This window comes from Plectropomus leopardus, chromosome 6 (genome assembly GCF_008729295.1).
Source record: "Plectropomus leopardus isolate mb chromosome 6, YSFRI_Pleo_2.0, whole genome shotgun sequence".
Lineage (NCBI taxonomy): Eukaryota > Metazoa > Chordata > Actinopteri > Perciformes > Serranidae > Plectropomus > Plectropomus leopardus.
The window spans coordinates 21,201,668-21,223,641 of record NC_056468.1 but is presented as its reverse complement, the minus strand read 5'-3'; the positions used below and the strand labels follow the sequence as shown (position 1 = coordinate 21,223,641).

Sequence of the window (21,974 nt, the reverse complement as noted above, 5' to 3'; positions counted from 1 at the left end):
ACTCGAATGCATAAAAAAAACACAACAAAGCTTTATATTACTGTTGCAGTGCAGAAAAATGTATCTAGTGGCCATTTTAAGTGCTAAACAGTGCTGAAAATTAAAGGTGTAGGACAAAGCTCCTCTCCTCACAAGGCACTATATAATTACATTCAACAACAAGTTGATGAACATGTTTTTGTGTCTTTCAAACTAATAGTGTTTCTAAAAAGTGAAGAGTCAATTTGGTAATAACTGTGACGTGAGCTATTATGAAAACGGAAATAAGATCAGGTAAGTGCTGCTCTTTGCATAAATATCACATTTTCACAAAATGCACATAATATTTCAAAACTTGTTTTATGTCTTTATCTAGAATGAGAGCTTGAAACTTCAGATTCATCAAAAAATGAAATGCGCAGCGTTGTCTTTGGTTGTAATCCAAAAATGAGGAGTTTCACTCTATTTCCATGTGTAAAAATGCTGTCAAGTTATTGGAAATTTCTCTCAGTATGTGTCATTTATCAGGGTCACTCTGTTGTCATGACAACACATACTTTTCTTTATGTTTGTTCTCTTAGTGAATGGCACAACACCACAACATTCAGCAAAGCCCGGATATGGAAAATCTGTGACCACCAAGGAAGACTGATAAATAGGACGACAGTGCTATGACAATGACATAAGATGGGACTGGTTCACTCTAAATACATTTCAATATTACCCATATTTCGGTCACTTTCTTCTCCTCCAGTTATAAACTGTCAGTTTTCTGTTTTTGAGGGTTTGCCAATTTTTGATATTACACCGACAGCAATATGGGCATATTTAACAAAGCAAAGTTTTTGTGAATTTTTGTCATTGATTATTTCTGACACGCTTTTTCCTTTATTTACAAGCACCCAACTGGAGTCTGCTGTACACGCTGCTGCTGCCGAGTGACTCACAGGTACCAAGCTAACATCATCTGTCAGTGTTTCTGGGCACCTCTATGGAGTCCTCTAGTATTGACTCTGTGCTGGTATCTACTACAGACTGTCGCCTCCTTGTGGCAGAACTACAGAGCTGCAGGTCAGATGCAGAGATCTGCCTCAGCTCTCTGCGACACATACGGACCGGTGTCACCTCTAAACTGTCCCCAGAGTAAACAGCCCCCCTTTCACTCCTCCCCTGGGACTGTATGTGGTTGCCTCCGTGCATTTTTGACGTTTTGCGTGCTTGGGGGTCAGAGGATGAGGAGGGACAGGCAGTTGGATGTCTCTTTATATGAGAATTGTTGTGCGTCTTTTTGTCTGTTTGCTCAGTGTGTATCTTTGTGTATGTTGTTGCAATATGTGTCCTAATCTGCACCTGTTCAGTGTGCGTGTGGGGTTCGTCTGCAGGTGCGTGTGTCTGCACACTGTGTGTTTGTCTGTGCTCCTGTGTGGTCTGATCAGCCAGGTGTAGGGTGTCACTGAGAAGCTCTTTGACTTTCTTTTTAAGCTGTCTGCTGGAGCTTTTGTAGAAAAACAGATCTTTCTCAAGATGCTGCAGCCTGTCTTCGATAGCCTGCTGTGCATCTCCTGAACCCCCCTCTAAAACACACACACAAAAGTAAATAAAACAGTAATATTCATTCAATTTATGCGCAAATATTAAGAGGAAGAGGACAAAGAAAGTCACATTGAAACGGTTTTACCCAGGCAGAACTAATTTCCTCACCTTTAAGTTCATGCAGCAGTAGCTGGATGTTGTTTTGGTGCTCTCGGTGCTGCTGGGTGAGCCTGCGGTCTGCATCCAGGGCCAGGCGCTGCACAGCCATCTCCATCTCTCTCAGCACCACCTCTTGCTCTCCAGCTTGAAGCTCCAGCTCCTCACAACGCAAACGCAAACGGTGCTCCGCCTCACGGAGACAAACAACCTGAAGAGGTCGATGAGGGTGGGAGGGAGCCAGAGGAATACACATTATTACATAATTACAAAGAAATTGGCTGTATCTTTGTTTACTCTCACACCTGCAGAGAAAAATCAAGGACAGAGCAAAACAGTTGGGAGGGAGTTCATTATGGTGCAAACAAAACCTCATGGAGAGTTGATATAGTTCATGATGGTATTAACATGCATCAGCTGGAAAGATGGAGGGCACAGCAGGGAGTATTAGGGGAACAGAGAGAGGGAGAAGGTGTAATTTAATTAGCATTACAGAAACAGTGTTGCTGCATTCATGAGTCACAGAGGCACATCACATGGAGTGAGAAGCAAGTGAAGGTTAAGGAGAAGGAGAAACACACATCTCCAGTCTAAGCAACAAGAGTCAGCATCCAGTTTCCATCCGACCGTGGAATAGACTACATCTTTTTTTTTCTCAAATTATTAAACATGTTTTAAGCAAACGAGACACCAGCTACGTTTGGAATTAAGCTTAAAATGTAAAAATCTAAAATTATAGGAGAAGGAAAGGGAAAGCAGAGAAAAGGAAGTGAAAACAGACAGACATTTACTAGCAAAGAGACAAGGAAGGAGAGCAAGTTAAAGGGTTCCCAGACATTGTCAAGCTTTCCATGATTTTTCAAGGACCCGTACAATTTTTTTCCCTACTTGTCTGCCGTTTTTCAACATATGAGATTCAAAGTCCATTTAAACATAATTTCACCTAGCTGGCATACATGATGGGGGAGACGGAATCCGGGAAAAAATGGAAGAAACGTACGTGATGGTAAAACAACCCAGCACATATCGACATTAGTCGACAGCTACAGGAAATATACTTGTCGTTATGTTTCATGACATGGAGTGTTATTAACAGAAGATTACTGTAACAGTTTCATTAAACACAACCAATGACTTCTCCAAAATGTTCAATGATTTTTACTAATTCTGTGACTTTTCCAGGCCTGGAAAATATGATTGTAAAATTCCATGACTTTTCCACGTTTTCCATGACCACGTAAACCTTGATGTATGCTTTACAAGCAGAGATGAGGTGAATGTTGCTTGTATCCATATGTGTGCATACATTTGATCTCACCTTATTGAAATATTTGACAAGCAGCTCCGAAGCCTCAGGTGGTGAGAGCTGCTTCAGCCTCCTGATGACGTCACAGAGTTGAGCGGGTTCAGTGCTTTCTGACGTTTGTGAAGAGGAGTCTGTGACTAACAGCTTCTTTTGTTTGTCCTGGATGGAGTGGTTTTTAAACTCCAGAGCTGCATCCAGAGCTTCAATAGCTTCTTCCAGCTGCAGCAGGTAATGCTCCTCCTTGATGAAGAATGCACAAATGAAAAGTGCACAAAACAAAAAGAATGCACACTGACAAACAATACAATGCATCATACAGTGTTGCTTTTTTCTGACCTCCACAGAGAGTACTCTGTTGTCATTCAGCTGGGCATCCAGAGTGTCTCTCCTCTTTTTAAGCATGTCTCTCTCTTTCTCCAGCTGCTCCGTGGTGACTCCTCCAGTCTGCCTCACACTGCTGCAGTTCTGCAGCTGCTCCTCAAGAGACTCCAACCGCACAGACACACGCAGCAGGTCCTGACTCAGAGCCTTAAAAGTTATTGAGAAAAAAACTTCCAGATTCTACTATGTGTTGCCCTATCACATAAGTGTTATTGATTAAAAGCTAAATTATAATAAAAACTTGACACAAAATCACACGGGCACCATCACATATACAGGCTGACCTGACTGGAACGAAGCATTTTGGTCTCTAGTTTGTTTTTCTGTTGCAGACAGGCCTCCCGGTGCAGGAGCACATCTTCTCTCCTCCTCAGCTCCTCCTCCAGCTCCTGGAGCTCTGCTCTCTTCTGTAGCACCCGCTCCTCCTCCTCCTCCAGCCAAACACAGTCACGCAGCTACAGTGACAACAATGAGGAGTGAAGAGTGTGAGGGGGGAAATGGGGTGTGTCGAGGAAAAAAAGAAAATGAAAAAAAGAAAATTTGTCATAATGACTGGAAGGAATAAACAAAAACATAAACTTTTGAAGAATTTATGCTTATATATTTAATAATGTTTACCTTTCCCTTTGAGTCTTCCTGTTGACCGCTTTTGCACACAGTCAAATCTCCTGTCCTTTGCTCCTATAAATAAAAACCAAAAAACACATTCACTCAAAGGAGTCAATGATTTACAAATACTCTTACAATATTTTGTTAGTTTGCATTTCCCAGTAATTTAACTCAACTCAACTGAGCTGTTCTATGGATGATATGTACACCTTCACCATTTTTTTGTGTGGATCAAGATCAGGGTTGGGAAGAGTTTAGTCAAACTGGTATTAAAATGGCCTGATTGATGTCAAAATTTATATTCAAACTCTGGTTAAATATCAAATTAATCCAAAAAGGTAGGTGCAAAAAAAAAAGTAGCACCCTGAGCTGTTGGCAAAAGTTATTTTTTAACTAACTGTTACACTATTACTTCAAATTCACTAGCTTATAAGTGGTCATAAATACAATTGTTAACCCCCTTTCTTGTAAGCTTGTGAGTACCCGGTGTTTGCCCTGTCTGTTATGCAAGTGTCCTCTGTCAGTGTTTCTCTTGGTTAATGTTGTAAACTAACATTGATGCTCTCTCTGTTATGCTGCAAAAAAATCTATCCACGGGTACAAATAAAGTCACCTCACCTCACCTCTTTCCTTGGGAATTTGCTAATTTTGCATAAGTTTAATATGTTCATCTCTTTTCTTATTTCACTGTATCGTTACTGGGGTTATTTTTAAAAATCAGAGCACTTACCTCATTTTGGTTGAGGTCTTTGGTGGTCTCTTTCTGCTGTCTCAGGCTGTTCTGAAGCTTCGCTCTCTGCAGTCTCATGTGCTGTAAGCTGCGGTACATCTCTGCTCGGACCTGCTGGCTTTGCATGGACAGTCTTGCCAACACGTCGGCTTCTCTGCCATCACCACTGTGCCTGCCATGTCTGTCCACTGCTTGGGTCTCCTTTTCTGTCAGACAAATACACACATTTATATTTAAAAACTGTCAATTGAAAACATTTAAAATCTACATTTTGTCCCTTTTTTTTTTTTTTTTTACAAGACTTTGGTAAAGAGGGCCTCTAGCTGCAACGGCTTTGTTATTTCCAAACCTGAACATTTTTTTCATATTGTTTTCTGGAAACATTACCCACAATGTTCACCTTCTGCCAATCAAGGCCAACATTTCATATTAACTTGATGTTGCATACCAGCTATGCACATGCCTCGGCTTCAGACATGTTGACAACTTTAATATTTGGTACAGCAGCTGAGGTGTGAATTACTGTCTACTTCAGAGCACCTCTTTGAACATTCCTTTACAAATTTCACATCTTCATACAAAAAAGATTTGACCAGACTAAACTTTCTTAATAATAATGTGATTATCAGATATTTATGATGGGCTGGTCACACTTATGCAACGCTTTGTATTTCTCTCTGCTACTGTTGTTGTCCTTGAAATTCTAAATTCATTCATCTCTGGAAGCTTCAGCAAGTTCATATCAGTCCTGCAGGAATGTTGTTCACAAACACAAACAATCAGCCCAAGATTTTCTTCGTTACTGACTCAGTATACCAGGTTGAGTAACTACAAACCTACAGGCACAGGAGTGCAGGAATATGCAGTATGTATTTATATGAACACACCAGTTTTGTCGAGCTCTTTGATGAGCTCCTCTTTCATGCGCATGTTGACTGACAGATCTTGGATTCTTCTCTGAGTAACGCTGGCTTGTAGTCTCGCCTTCCTCATGTGGCTCTGCTTGGTATGGTTTTCCTCGGTCCCTGAGAAGAAATAGCAACTGGTGATATGAAAAGGAAACAACTTCTTGGATAAAATATAACTCAGACAAGTCACAGAGGATACAAAAAGAAAAAACTGCAAAATAAAGTCAAATACATCTAAAGTATACCTGTGGCTCGCTGAGGCTCTGGAGCTATTGGGTTTCCATTAGATGACTGGTCTGGTACGGAGGTCTTCTCTTTCAGGGCTGATTTCTTCAGCCGGGTGGTCCAAGTTCTGTTTAAAGAACGTCTGGAGTAACATCACAATATTTGATTAGGCAGATAAATTCACTCACTTCCACTCTATAAATACATTCTAAATAAAAGGTAACTGATATATGTGAATCTTCAAGTATTTTTTTCTAACTCTCTTTTGTTGCACGGCACACCTGCAGTACGCTTGAATAAAGGGTTGTATTTGAGGAGAAAATTGTTATGTTGAATCTTGACATCATTAATGGCCCAACACGTCTGCACCTCTAATCTTCTTTAAATGTCCTGCTCTGCTTGCCACATCTCCAAATGTGTCCCCTGGCATGTCACATCTCCTTTATACCCAAGAATTTGCATTGCACAAATTAAGAGGCTGTGAGAAACACCAGGACCAATTTTTAATCAGTTTGATCCGCACAAGGGCACAGATATTGGTGTGGTTATTAAGCAACAGCATTTTGCAATAACGTGGTACTGGCTGCACATATTTTAATTTACCAGCTATATTGTATATGTCACTGAGGCTGGGACCATTATCACTGTAGTAGCTTAGTCCATGGGGAACTGGTTTTGTAACCAGAGGGTCAGTGGTCCAAGTCCCTGCCCAGACCAAAGATGGACTGCTTGCTAGAGAGGCGCCAGTTTGCCTCTGGGGCACTGGTGAGGTGCCCATGAGTAAGGCACCCCAGGGGCACTGTAGCAGAGGGAAAGGTCGGACTGTTTAAAGAGCCTGACACTGGAGTTACTAGTGTCGTAACTGAAGTGAAATTGTCTGAATATATCAACATAAAGACTAATTATAAGAAATAGTGGAAGCTCTCTGAGGCACCTCTCCCCCCTTACAGTAACAGAATGGTTTAGTCCGCCGCTGTGCTCAGATTCGTCTCAAACACAGCTAGGACCCAGTGCTGGACTGCCTGTGCTGCTAGAGCACTGAAGCACACAAACAAATAGAAAAGAAAAGAAAAGAAAAGAAAAGAAAAAAGAAAAGAAAAGAAAAGAAAAGAAAAGAAAAGAAAAGAAAAGAAAAGAAAAGAAAAGAAAAGAAAAGAAAAGAAAAGAAAAGAAAAGAAAAGAAAAGAATCTGAGTTTGTAAAACAAAACAAATCAAAAGGTGTGTGAGAGAGGCATTGATGAAGAGAGGAAGGGAAGGGGGGCCGACAGAGACTGCTTATGCATTAGCCCCAAAATTTGTAGCTGTGTCCCTCTCCAATCACGTGCTGCTCTGGACACCTGTTCATGGGCAGCCCCCTCGCTCTAACATCTCCCCATTGATGCAGGTGTATAGATCTTATTTGTGCATGTGTACGTATTTTGGCACGTGTGTGGAATGTGTAAACATTAACACGGTGAAAAATAATTTCCTCTACGGATCAACAATAAATAAAGTATGTCTTATTGTTATCAAAATCACCCCAATAAAAACAGCGTATGTGCTTACGTTTAAATGTTTCTTCTCGTAAAAACATATTTTTAAAAATGTAAGAGCGAAAAGCATAACATGCCAGGTCTGTGTGATTTGCGAGAGGCTGACATGGGTGCAACCAAGTGCTTTGTCCAAGTGCATGTCTGATCAGGTGGGTGGCTGTCATCTTGACACCAAAATTGTATTGTTTCCCTGCAGTGACAATGAAACACCCTCTACTGTGGCACACTTCACGCGTTGGTGCATGGAAGATCACTGCTATACAAAGCTGGAGCAGGTGAGGAATAAATGTTACCTCACCTACCAGCTACAAAAGTCTTTGTGAATCCCTAGTGGTTTGTATTTAATATGTTCTCACCTAAATCCCATTCTGCCCACAAAGATATCTTCCTCATCCTTGTCTTGATTCCCATCTTTGCTCTCTGCCTGCTGTTTTATGAATGGAGAGTACACTTCATCCTTCTCCTCAATCTCAGCCAGCAGGAGATGACCGCGCATCTTAAAGGCTGCCATCACTCTCTCCAGTGAATAGGCCGGGGGACTGGAGTGAATCTAAAAACACACATGCATTGGGACAAATATATGCACCACGAACACAAGGTGTGGATGCACATATGAATGAATGTAGCAACATCGTTTAGTATGTACGACAGTAAGTGCGCAGATACGGTACAAAAGATAAACACACAAACTCACACACACAGATAACAACACAGTGCAGCTACTTACCCTCCTGGGTGTTCCGCTTCCACAGCTGTGTCTTATCAAAGGGACACTGTGAGGTCTCTTGTCTGAGTTCCCAGAAGCCCCTGTCCCCACTGTTGCCCCTACGGTTGCACCCCTAAAGGTCAAAAGGTCACTGCGAAGACGACTGATGAGGATCTGCTGGTCCACGAGTTGTTCAGTCTGAAAAAAATTCACACACACATGTGAGCACAGATGTTTTATTTGCAGACAACCTTTAATGCTGAAGGTGTCAGTGTCCTTTCGTGCTGAACGACAGAGCTGCAATCTTCCTCTCCTCACCTGTATACGAGCACGCTCCTTTTCTTCCTCCAAGGCCTGAAGGTGGACTTTGCTCTCTTGAAGAAGTTTCTCTACTTCTTTTTGGACCTGTCTCAGCTCTGCATCTTTCTGCTCCAGTAGCTGTTCCTCTACAGTAAGAGCTTCCTAGGACACACACACACACACACAAAAACACATACAGATATACAGATATTTTACATTGAAGCTTCGATGTCCAAAAACTGCATTTGAGACGTGCCTAAATGGAATTTGGTTATTATTAATTCTACATGACCATAAATGGAGATATGAATTTTTTTTCCACTTATCATCACCTTGCATTTGCCGAGTTCTTCTCTGAGCTTTAATATGGTGACATGGTGGGGCTGATCTGCACCCTCCTCTGAACAGTCCTTCTCATCGGCCTGATGGGAGTGATTGGCAGCCGTCAGTCTCTCCTGCCAATCCTGCAGCTGCTGCCTGAAAGCATGACTTGGAGCGGGGCCAGAGATATCTGCAAGCAGATCTGCAGCTTCCTGTGCCAGGAGGCGGTACTGTGATGGTTCTTCTTGGTTAACCTTATCTGAATCACACATCATCATCTGACTGGACTGTCTGAAGCTGTCCCCCTCTGCAGCTCTCCCAACTGCCCTCTCCCTCTCCATCTCTCTCTCCTTCTCTTTCAGGAGCTCTCTCAGCGTCCGCACTTCATACTCAAGTTCGCCCAGTCGAGCCTCACTAGGGTTCCAGGGTGTAGGACATGATTTGACCTCTGTATGAGCAGATACAGCTCCGGGACGGTTATGTATGTGACGAGCCTTGGACGCAAACTGTAGGACACTCAGAGTTTCAGCCACACTGAGGTGAGAGGGGCTCACACACGCCACCATCAGCGTATGGGCGGTGCCTCCCAACGAGTCACGGAGGAGACGGGTGATCTTGGCATCACGGTACGGTATGTGGGCACTATTGCAGTTGTTACCACGGCGATTTCGACCAGGGTCGGAGAGGGCACGGATGACATTGCCCAAAGCAAGCAGGCCAGTGTTGATGTGAACAGACTCTTTGAGCCGTGTCCCAGTGTTTCCAGTTTTTCCAGCACGCTCTGACCCAGCTAGGTCAACTAGACAGAGTTTGGAAGAGCGGACAGATTTCAGGGAGGAGTTGTTGTTGTGATAATACTGGATGAGCTGAAGGGTGAGTATGGCGTGAGAGCGACTGGAGTGCTCGTTCATCCTTGTGGTGCCAGTGTGGCGCAGGGCATTGCCCATCTCTACAACATTTAGGAGCTCCTCTGCCGAGGTGACGACCATCTCTTTGGCTCCCACCACCACTGACAACAACAAAAACACACAGTGATTTCATTTGATGGCCAGCAGAGCCTTTGTGAGTCCAGAGCGGGCCTGAAGAGTTTCCAATATCTTAAAATCAATTCTGAAATGTACTGGGCGACAATGATGGGGAGCTAAAATAGGGGTAAGGTGCTCTGTTTGTTTTGTTTTGGTGAGTATGCCTGGCTGCAGAATCTTTGAAAATGTGTAATTTGTGTAAACACTGTTGACTCAGACATGTGTACAGTAGTATAAATGAGCTTAAATAAAAGCATGTATGACCATGTCTCCACTTCTACGGGATAAAATTGAATAGATCTTGGAGAGTCTCCTGAGCAGCAGAAAACAAGACTGGACAACTGTGTTAACATGTTTGTTAAATCTAAGGTTATTATCAAAAATGACAGTCTTTTTTTGTTAAGGTTTTGGGCTTTATTTTTGAACATTGAGCCCAGATTTTTTAAATTATAAACATTAACTGTGCCAGGGCCAATATTTATTACCTCAGTCTTATCAATGTTTGGCTGCAGGAAGTTCCAGGCCATTCAGCATTTTTAGGTCAAGGATGCAGTTGTTATTTTGATGAAAAATCATTGTGGTTAAAAGAAAGATACAATTTAAGTATTTGCCTCATACCTTTTTAAAGTAAATCCTATGAGCTCATTACCTCATTAAATTTATACAAAACATTTGTTAAAATTCCTACTTGCTTGCTAGTAAAAAAAACACCTTTTTAATTACCCGTGTTTCCCCTCTCATCCTCTCTGATGTGAAGCTCTTTGTGAGTGGTGTGCAGCTCCAGCAGGTCTTGCAGTTCCTCTCTGTACAGCTCCATGTATGAGACCCGCACTGCGGCTTCCACACCATCACCGTTCTTCCTCTTCTCCCCCAGCAACAGGAACACATCCTGGGCCACGCGGTCAATAATTCCTCCCTCTTCATCTGAGAGAGGTTTGGAAGGAAGAAACACATATTTAAGATACGATAACATATAGTATATGTTGCAAAGACCAGAGAACTTAACAATAGAGGAGATGTTTTTGGGCAAATCTGTAAGATTAAAAACGGGGCAACAGCACATTACTGGTAAGGAAAGCTCGCTTCGCCCTGCAGATGACCACTTCTATGACTTTAACAGACAAGACCTAAAGTCTAAACAACTGCAAACAAAACTTTCAAAAGCATGCCATCTGGAGACTCTGCTTCGTTCTCCAACTAAAATCCTTGAGTACAAGTGTGATAAACTCGTAGAAATGTGTAACAGTATATATCTAATTCCCCAAAGGAACACCAAGAACACCTCTGAATCAACTTGATCATGACAAAGAAGATTTGCCAATGATAAAGTTAGGAGATCTGTTTTAGCATGCTTAACAATATACAAAAATGACTATTTTGCAACCGGCAGAACACAGATATATACTACAGTGTACTTGCTTCATTGAAGTTTCTAAAACATAGAAAGACTGATTTAATTCAACTTGTCATTTTTAAGTTGCAGCCACCTCACTAAATTAAGTGAATATGACTACATTTTCCATAAACTTTTAACAATTAAATATACTGTTAACATAAATGAAGGCTATAGTTACATTCACTTACTTTTTCACAGCAATTGGTTTCATAAAATGTTGTAATCCAAAAAATACTAGTTTCATCTGACATTAACCCAAACAGTCTGTTCTCTACCTCACTTGGGGATAAAAACTGCTCCCTGTGCTCTGTAAAACTCACCCAGGTGCCCCCCTCCGAGTGTGTAAGTCTTCCCTGACCCTGTTTGTCCATAACAGAAGACGGTGGCATTGTAGCCGTCCACCAGGGCCTCCACCAGGGGCTGGACGCAGGACTCGTACACCTCATCCTGGCTGGCTGTCGGTCCAAACGCGTGGTCAAAGGAGAAGAGTCGGTCTGAGCCCAGCATCACCTGTTCAGAGCCCGGCACCACCCGCACACACACCTGCTGGTTGTGGAGGACTTCCTTAGGAAGCAGGGGACGGACACGGAGCGCCACCCGGACACAGACCTCGCTCATGACGGCAAAGTGTACTGAGAGTTATCGCAAAAGTAACGTTACTTAATGGAGTTTCATCACATCCCGGCGTCTCACAGCTGAGTTACGTAAAACTTTTTTTACCTGAGCTTTTAAAACTTGCTGGATATGAAATAAACATGAGCCAAAGATCTACATTTCACCGAAACAAACCGTCTGATGTTGTGTTTAACTAACGTCTTCTTCATTTGGCGTGTTGCTAACTTGGTCCCATCTCCCGTTTGTTGTCGCTGCTCGGTTGCCCGGGAAACCGCCGCCGCGGTGCAGCAACAGTCGAGGAGAGCACGAGACACGTTCAAGAGTGATCATGGAGGGCGGACCGAGAGGCGCGTGAAGGCAACAGCGCCGCTCCCTGACATTCTGACACGCGCACAACATGCAGGCCTACAAACAAAACTATATATATATAGTTTCTGCAACTTTTTGTAGTTGTCTTCCTCTTCCCCTCCTCTACCTTCACCCAAACACCAGATGCCTCCATAAAATTTGAGCTATGGTAAATATGTTTATAAATTTAACATTACATTTTTTGTAAATTTCTCTAAAGTAGGCACAGTCCAACTGTTTTTAGCTCACCCAGACGTTTTTTTCTCACTTAACATTGAACTTATCCATTTGTGATCACAAAAAAACATTACAAAATGTCTTCAAAAGTTAGAAAGCCTTTCTTCAGGACATTCCTTGCAGGCATTCTGCTTTAAGTTAAGTAATGGATGATATTACATATGAACCCCACAAATTAATGTATTGTGATATTTCCTTAAAAGAAGTAACTTACAAGATCTAATCAAAATATTTAATTTTCATTCAATTAACAAGTTTAACCTGCTGCAGCTACGCCAAAGTGTCCATCATTGAATGTTCTCGTACAGTATATGATCACTTGCTCTTTGTTACAGTGAGATGTTTGTTCGAAAATGTCCCACATAAACAACTTTCTTTTTTTTTAATTGACTGCAAATGGAGTGCTTTTCCTCACATAGACCAACAAACTAAATTAAAGCTTTACACCTGTTTCCATTCCATTTGTATATATACACCTGGCACTGAGACATGGCTGGCTCCATCCCAAAGAGAGGCAATGAAGCCCAGACAGCGCACTGAGAAGTGCAGCCTCCTGTATGTAATGCTGCCAGGCAGCTCGTCAGTAGTAAACACAGCGTGTGTGGTGTATGGGAATGTGGGCCATCTCTTTGTGGTGCTGCTTGGCATAAGGCCACAGGTAGAAGTCGATGATTGCCGAGTTGACATTGCAGGTCTTTCCATCTCTCTCCTGCACCATCTTGCAAAGACGGTCTTTGATCAGCTCCACAGACCAGATCGAACAACCTCGGATCTCTACCTCCCTCCTGTCCCCTGAACTCAGCAGCTCGCCTGAGAGACAAAGAATAAATGCATAACACACAGAGAGATTATTCCTTACTATCTGAGAAACACATGCAGTCCAGTCTCACCATTTTTCAGCGACTCCATCAGTGCGTCAGAGTATCGTAGGGCTCCAAGGTGAACGAGAGCCTGAGGGACCCTGTAGTCTGCAAACATGGTGAGCCAGTCCATGTTGATGATGTCTCCCTCTCCTCTGGCCTCCATGACCCCCCAGAAATCTGCCACCAGGATCTGGGCTCGCTTGTAAAATGAGATTCTCTTCCCCTGAAACAAACAGTGAGGCAGCTCGACACTCTGCTCAGACAACATGTGCTGTTTGATCCACTGCTTTTTATTATGAGAGATTTTTTTTATATATATAAAGACAACATTATGGCAACAATGCATGTGTAAAGAGCATATTTTCTCCATTTACTGACCATATAATATGAGGAGAGCATTATTGTCACACTGTGTCTGGCCAGGAGGTGGAACTCTCACATCACTATTTATCTTAAGTTCTCCAAATGCATACATTTATCTCAGATCACATACACTTCCCATATGCTTCCAAGATGTTTTGTACATTTTGTATATTTTCAACATGAGTTCAAAGTGTCTACACAGTTGTGCAGCACATTCATTGTAGATGCAGTGTAGTCTGGAGAAAACTGCAGGCTTCAGCTTGGTAAAATTAAAAAGGTAAAAACCTAAAAGCTATTTTTTCCAAATGTTGTGAAGATTACAAAATAATATAGTTGTAAATGGACACCTATCCAACCAGAAACCTAGATTATTTTGGTGCATGATTAATGTTTTAATCACTGCCATGTTTTGTCTTGGGCGTGTATTCAAATCCTAAAATTTAAAGGAGACTTTTTGGAGCAAACATGAAATATTCCACAACTTTAATCTCAGCCATCTTTAACTCTGACCTCATATGTAGCTTCGTCCCTGTAGGACGGGATCCTCTCCACAACAAGTTCAACCATCTTCTGGGCGTTGCTCCCAGCTTGGCTGATGAAACTCCGGAAGCTTCCACCGTGTTCCTGCAGTACACGGCCGCCTTCAGTCAGCACCTTGTAAAAAAGATTCAATTTGTTACGTGTCTAAATGTAACTATTACGATGAGTAGGAGGTTAAGAGCTGCATACATTTAATTTTCACTTGTTATAAATGTTACACAGTTCACACCTGTCGACATAATATTTAAATGAGCTTTAAAATCATTAATCAATTAATTGTCAACCAATAAATTAATTGCAAACCAATTTGACAGTTGATCATTCAATCTGAGTAATTTTTAAGAAACAAAAAAATTACAAATTTTCTGATTCCTCCTTTGAGAAGATCATCTTGGGCTTCGAGAAAACACTGATAGATATTTTTCACCATTTTCTGACACTTCATATACAAAATAACTAATCAAGAACATTTTCAAAAAATGTAGTATTCTGATGTTTTTTTTGTTTTTTTTTTTAAATTAGGCGTATCTTCTTTGTTCGGAGTCTATTTGGTAAGAGAGATGAGATGATACATCCTGTTTGTCTTTGAATTGGAAGACACTGCTTTTGTTTTTTGTAACACAAGCACTAAAAAGGCTTTAAATAAAGTTTTAAATGTAAAGTAAAAACACAAAGCATATATCCATCTGTCGTGATCATAGACTATATATAAAGATATCGTTATATACAGTCTATAGTCGTGGTACAAATGTTTAATTAATGAAGCATCTTATGGATTTTCATGATTGTTACATCCCTGGTAACACTGTACATTAATATGAAAATATTGGAACCTGGTGGCGCTCCTGAAGCATGGGCATGGGTGTTTCATTGTCTGATCGAAGGACGTGTCCCAACTCCTCCATACTCATCTGAGAGAAGTACTTTGGATCAGTGATGGGGATACCTGTAAGACAGAGTGGACGAGGTATTTCAAAGGTCCTGTGTGTGGAACTCAGGTGCATCTGTTGGCAGGAATGGAATATAATATTAACAACTATGTTTATATTGGTTTACAATTACCTGAAATTCAGTTTTTGTCATTCACTAATATATATGTAAGAGCATTTTAATGTTGTAGTGTGTCAATGTGGAGCCAAATTTGGATATTTTATACACTAGTTGGTAGATTATAGTACTGCATCATAGTTTCAATACAAACTGATGATAAGAACTGAGAATGACATAAATTGTATAATCATATATTTAAATTTTAAAAAATGGATCAATGAATACTAAATAAAATAACAATAAACCGCAATCGTAATAAACAATAAAACAAAAGAGAACATACATAACGTCTCACTTGCTGCAGACACACAACCAAATACATCACACAATCAGGTAATCACAGACGATCCAATATCTGAGACGGATAAAGCTTTTGGGAGGACGAGAGGCCCTATTAACCACTATTCACAAAGTCCATTTTCCCCATTTCTGAGCATAATTTGTAATGAGAAAGAGAGTGCGTCATGATTTTTTTGTAATGTAAAATCTTAAGCAGCAACGTGATTTGTACCTACAGATGTCAGATAAATGAAGTGATGTAAAAAGTACAATATTCCCCTCTGAAATGTGGTAGAGTGGAAGTATAAAGCAGCAAAAAATTGAAATACTCGAGAAAAATATAATATCAAATTTGTACCTATACGAATGCACTGAGTTACTTCCTAACACGACCTGTGGAGAGAAGAAGAAGCTAAATGGATTTATCTTTAGAAAGGAACTTATGGAGAGAACAAGAAAGGGGACAATCAGGCTACTAAGTTACAAAGTTATGTCGAGCTATAGTAACAGGACTATAACTCCACAGCAGCCAATTCTCACAAGTGAATCAAAAGACATAATTTGTTCTGATCTCATGCTGTTAACCCTCGAGATCCACACTCTGGAGCAGAGCTATCTGAGCTTTTCTGAGAGAATCTCTCATAATTATAAAGGCCACAGTGACCACACATTGAGAGCACTATTTCATATGAGACATAATTGATTCATATCCGGAGTCATTCACGCTAATTATGAATGATGCACAGGCGCATGCAGAGCTACAAGCAATTTCCCAGCAGTCCAAGTTCAAGTAAAGGGCACATACACAATAATTGGTAATAGCAGTGCACAACAAAAGCACACAGAAAAGAGGAACAAAAAGAGACGTCAAGAAGAGGTTTGATTATACATCTTTCGCTCCAGAGATGAAGCTGCTAACAAAAAAGATAAATCCATGAATATAAAAAAAAAGTCAAACATTGTAAAACTGTTCGAGCATGGCCTTACCTCTTCTTTATTTGTCTTACATTATATCACCCATGACTGTTTTTTTGTACATTCTGGTGTGTTTTCTGTGCAAGTATGATTAATGGTGCAAAATGTTACCAACCAAATGCTACTAACAGCTCTGATCCATCACCTCCTTTGTGTTCAAGCTAAATCAGTGTATACTGAACAAAACTATAACCACTTTTGTTTTTGTCTCCATTTATAATGAGTTCAAATTAAAGCTCCAATACTTTTTCTGTGCACACTAGGGTTGCAACTGTATGAGATTCAAGATTCAAGGTATGATAATGGTCTCAGAAAACGTCACAGTTTCACGGTATCACTGTATTACACAAATATTATCATCAGTAATAATGACCCTTAAAGGAATGAAAAGAGAGGATTATTTGGTTAAACAAATGTTGTATAATAAGTATAACTGGAAACTGGTTTTAATAGAAGAATGTGTAACTGCTGACAAGGAAAGGAGATGCACAGAGCAGGTGAGATTCTCCATGTGGTTGCAGTTTTTTGTCAGTAATATAGATCAGAAAATATACTTGTATGATAAACATCAACCATGGTATACCGCCGCAACCCTAATGCACTGAAAGTCTCTATTCTCTCAAATTTTGGTCACACATTTGTTTTAATACATGTTAGTGAGCAGTTTGCCAATATAATCCATAATCCATCCACCTGACAGGTATGACAAATCATGATGCTAACAAAATGGCATCATTACAACACAGGTGTGCTGTAGGAGGGACACAGTGAGTCCACAGTGAGTCCACGCTAAGATTTGCAGTTTTATCTCACAACACGATGCACTTGACACGCTGACTGCAGGTACGTTCACCGGAGCTGTTAGCTGTGACGTGAATGCTCATTTCTCTACCATAAGCCGTCTCCAATATTGTTTCTGAGAATTTGGCAGTACATCCAAACAGGTCTAGTGAGCCAGCCCAGGACCTCCACATCCGGCTTCTTCACCTGCAACATCGTCTGAGACCAGCTGGTGAGATGAGCTTCCATTAGACATTTTCAGAGAGTTTGTGCAGAAATTGTTAAGTTGCAAAGTAGCTGTGTGCTGAATGTGGACGTCCCTGCTGGTGTGGTTACATGCGGTCACTGGTTGTGAGGTGGGCTGGATGTACTGCCAAATTCCTGGAAATGACACTGGAGGCAACTTATGGTAGTGAAATGAGCATTCAGTGCATGACTCATACAGTCAGCATGCCAATGAAAAGCTCCCCCAAAATTTGTGACATCTGTGTCATTGTGTGATGTAATAAAACTGAATATTTTGGAGTCACCTTTTATTGTGATCAGCCCAAGCTACACCTTGGGAAGTGTGTAATAATGATGCTGTTTAATCAGTATCTTGATATGCCAAATCACTGAAGAGTGTGGATTATTGATTATGTTGGCAAAGTTTTCACTAATTTAATTGAGAAAAATAAATCTTTTGTGTGCACAGAAAAATAATTAGATCTTTTATTTGAACTCAAAAAAGGGAGCAAATCAAGATATTTAATATTTTTTTACTATTAAACAAAGCATGTTATTTTTTTATCTCAAAAAATGCTGTTTTCCACTTAATAAAAAAACAAACAAACAAAAAACAAAACAGATTCATCATTTAAAAGTGCTCTCACCTTCCTCCATGGCCCTGGTGATGGCAGCACACAGGGTCATGTAGCCTGTGTACGTGGTCCCTTTATAGGTCACCTCACACTGTTGAGTTTCTTTTTCGGGCCAAAAGGAGAAGTTCATGGTGTCGACCACAAACACCCAGTTCAAGGCCTGCAATGTTGAAAAATACAAATTATCAAGAGTGCATAAAAGAAGGTTTAACCTGAAACCTCAAGCAAAATGCTTTAACAGTGCTGTGAGCAAGCAGGCAGTTACCTTACTAAAGTCACAGTGGATTAGAGAATGAGGAGAAGGATCTTTTTTAAAAGCTTCCTCTGTTTTGAACACTTCATTTAGTGGAGATGCACTTCTCAGTCTTCCACCATGGGATGTACGTATGTGTAAACACAGGTGATGCTCAAGGCGAAAAAACATTTCATTCACCAGCTGCTGCTGTCTGAATAAATATCAGAAATATTTAACTTCTAAGCTTTGATGACATCATTTTCTATAACGGTACTTTTCATTCAGTCATGGCCACTTTTATCTTGAAAAGTATTTAGAGTAGCCTGGTGCCAGAGGGCTGAATCACCATCCACATCTCTGATTTGTTCAATGATTTGAATAGTGTGACTGAAGTGAAATGTAATGCAGCGGTTGCAAAGTATTCAGATCTTTTACTTAAGTGACAGTGGAAATATCATAGTTTAAAAATACTCCCTTATAAGAAAAAAAAATTAATTCCAAATTTCTCTAAAGTAAATATGCAGAAGTAATATCAACATAATGTACAAAGTAATAAAAGTACTCATTATGCAGAATGGCCTCTTTCAGAGTATTACATCTTTTAAAGTATATTGTATTATTTAGTTCTTACCAGTAAGAACCTAGTAAAGGTCCAGTGTGTAGAGCTTCTCAAAATCTATGCAAAAGTTAACTATTTTTAGCATTTTCAACACAGGATGTAATTGTTATGTTAACTATCATAAGCAACAACGTTATTTGAAGCATGTAAGAATTCAGACTACACCATATCTTCAGCCATCAGAGATTTCACCATGCCATCTCGGCTATATTATCAGCCCGGTTAAAGATATGAATTCTGGGCCGTCTTGTAATTATAGACCAAAAAGAAGTATATATAAAAATGATTACTGCCTGTAACCTTCTCAGTGTAGTTTTGCTGCTCCCACGGATCAAAACTGTCTATGCATCGCATTATTCATTACTCATGAATACTTAAAACTAATCTCCCTCCCTGGTGGCCCTGGCTGCTGACAGACTCCCCTGGTCAGAGGTGGGCGCTGGGGCCAATGGATTTGCCTTCTTCCAGCCACTGGCGGTCAGATCGTCACTGTGTCGCAGGTTGTAGAGCATCTCTGCCACCCTCTGCACTCCTTCCTCCTCCACAAACACATCCCGACTCCGCTCTGCTATGAACTGCCCAGACTCACGGGGAAACAGAGGCAACTCCATGAAGAATACTGTACTACTGTATGGAGGGAAAAAAACACATGTAAGCACATGAGCATATAGAAATACAATCTCCATAATAAAGATGATAACAATGAAAATAATTCTCATAAAGCACGCTCATGTTTGCACTGAAACCTTGAGAAGCCTTGATTTCAATCAGACACATTACAATCTTCCGGAGCAGTTTCTAAGAGCGTGCATGGGTGGGTGCAGGGCCAGATGTGAATGCCAGTGCCCTTTTCAGACTGAAACAGCAATATCCTACATACATCTCTGGGGAAGTGCCATTTTAAAGATTACCTCCCTGCTTTATTAGATCATTAAAAAAATGAAAATACATAATCAAGATGGGAGAGAAGTAACGAGGCAAGGACATCTCTTTCTGAAAAAAGAAAATCAGTGTTTTTAAGGTGGGACTTCACTCTTTTCTCATTTAGGTGCTGTATAAGTAGAGTGCACAAAACATAATAGCCCTGCACACAGGACCATCTCTGACCAACCCCATTATTAAAAAACAGAAAAAAACAAATTATATCCTTCTCCGGTAACCTCTAAAAGCTGCCTGGTCTTTTCCATCTATGTGAAGTGTCCACTGGCTGTGTGTTAATGATGTGTCTCCTATCAGACTGATAATAGGATACTATGACGCACAAACATAGTGGCCTCGTGAATGAAATTCATTTCCACTGCTCTCTGTGTGGTGAGTCACGTGAGTTAATCTGCACACTGAAAGGTAAAAAAATTAGTTATTGTGGTTTATTTTATGGAGGGGGCAGTATTGCGCGTGGGCCCATGCACAGGGACATCACGTCATTATGTTTCACTGAAAAGTGAACGAGCAAAGGGCAGGTAGTAACTATAGACTGTATAAAGAGTGTTTACGTTGATCACCAACTCTTCTAATACGAGCCGTGGACTGTTTTTCGACACAAACTGTCTGTTTAACGACAATTTACGCGTGTTTTCATCCATTAACAGAAGTTTAACTGAACTTACCGATGAAAGCAGGGAGCGTAAACTGCACGCTGGTGTTGCTTCGTATTTCCACTACCTGGTTCCAGTCGCTGACCAATCAGAGCCTCCGTTGTGAGCGCATCACAGGTTGATTAACCAATCACAGGAGGCCAGGAGAAGAAACCCGGAAAGCAATTTCTTTCCCGTTATGAATGTCCACACATGTAAATAATTGTATATTTTGCATATATATATGAAAAAATGCATGGTTTATGTTCTAGGACGGTTGACTTAAGAGGTAACACGCATCCTGTCACCACCCAGTGAACATGAATTAATGTTTAACACCCATTAGGTAACATACAGTTAAGGGACTGTTCATTATTTATGAGGGGAAGGGGTGGTGCAAATCAGGGGAGTCTCTTGAGATATTTTTTTAAGCACTGGTGAGGGAGTTGTATTTTGATTTAGCTTAGAGGAGGGACGTTCAACTTTAAATGGTTGTCTTTTGTATTTACTTGAAATTCACTGGGTTTGAAACCTTTGAAACTCATATTATATTTAAAAATATCTAAATCACACAATTTCTCTTGGCCAGAAAATGTAAAATATGGTCATTTATAGTGGAGGGAGGGTTATGCATTATCCCCATCAATCAGTGAAGCTCAAGAAAAAAAAAATACTTGTAGCTCCAGGGAGAATCATGATTTGTGGAAAAATAAAAAACTAACTTGCATATATATATATATGTGTGTGTTTATGTACTGGGCTGGTTCATGCCGTTAAAAGTTTAGAGGTTAAATGGATCCAGTAACAACCGAATTAAGAAAAATTGAACACCCAAAAGGTAGGAAAACAAGACTGTCAGGTTTCCATCATTTAAAAAGAAAACAGCAAGTTGACTGACAGAAACTGAATCAGCAACAATCTTGAGAATAGATTACTTTTTCTTAGCAAAACTGCCAAACACTTAAAGATTAGTTGTGAATTAGTAATGCATTTAATATTTTCATAGGGCTGTACAATCGAACTATTATTGAAATCACAAGTGTAATATCCAATTTGCAGGAGCGGCAAGATTTGAATTAAAGGTAAAAAGTTTTACATCATGTCATAAATGAAGCATTGTGGTGCTGCAGAGATCATATCCTATATCAGGGAACATGCTTGTTTGATGCAGACCCCAGAAAAACAAAACAAACAAAAAAAACCACCATAATTTATGTTTTTTGTCATGAAAATTCAAATGCAAAAATTACCATTCCCACTAAAATTGCTACTCATGCTACAATATTGTCAAAAATAATCATAGTTATTTATCTATTTATTTATTTTTGCCTATTGCACAGCCCTGTATCTTTGGGTTTTGGAAAAAACAATCTGCAGATGTCAGCCTAGCCTTTTTTTGTGGACATTTTTCATAATTTTCTGACATTTAAGACAAACCTTTCAATCACTTAGTGCAGAAAATAACCACACTAACAGATAATGAAAGTTCTCGATTGTCATGGCTTTAAAAACATGCATGAAATGGCAG

The 21,974-nt window shown here is 40.4% G+C and overlaps 2 protein-coding genes across 2 annotated transcripts; both read right to left on the bottom strand.

Moving 5' to 3' along the window:
• Positions 1-400: 400 nt before the first annotated feature.
• Positions 401-11,726, bottom strand: LOC121944622 (kinesin-like protein KIF27). The gene is made up of 15 exons (XM_042488478.1): positions 11,429-11,726; positions 10,436-10,636; positions 8,699-9,696; positions 8,385-8,528; positions 8,088-8,264; positions 7,717-7,910; positions 5,848-5,969; positions 5,582-5,719; positions 4,695-4,900; positions 3,974-4,036; positions 3,640-3,810; positions 3,311-3,502; positions 2,987-3,214; positions 1,681-1,879; positions 401-1,553 (listed from the first exon to the last, which is right to left on the bottom strand). The coding sequence occupies exons 1-15, from the start codon at positions 11,724-11,726 to the stop codon at positions 943-945; spliced, it is 3,942 nt and encodes a 1,313-aa protein (XP_042344412.1). The 3' UTR covers positions 401-942.
• An 800-nt stretch (positions 11,727-12,526) lies between these two features.
• c6h9orf64 (chromosome 6 C9orf64 homolog) lies at positions 12,527-20,528 on the bottom strand. Its single transcript, XM_042488475.1, has 7 exons — positions 20,480-20,528; positions 19,295-19,499; positions 18,031-18,178; positions 14,908-15,020; positions 14,045-14,188; positions 13,199-13,394; positions 12,527-13,118 (listed from the first exon to the last, which is right to left on the bottom strand). The coding sequence occupies exons 2-7, from the start codon at positions 19,481-19,483 to the stop codon at positions 12,889-12,891; spliced, it is 1,020 nt and encodes a 339-aa protein (XP_042344409.1). The 5' UTR covers positions 19,484-19,499; positions 20,480-20,528; the 3' UTR covers positions 12,527-12,888.
• Between the last annotated feature and the right edge of the window lie 1,446 nt (positions 20,529-21,974).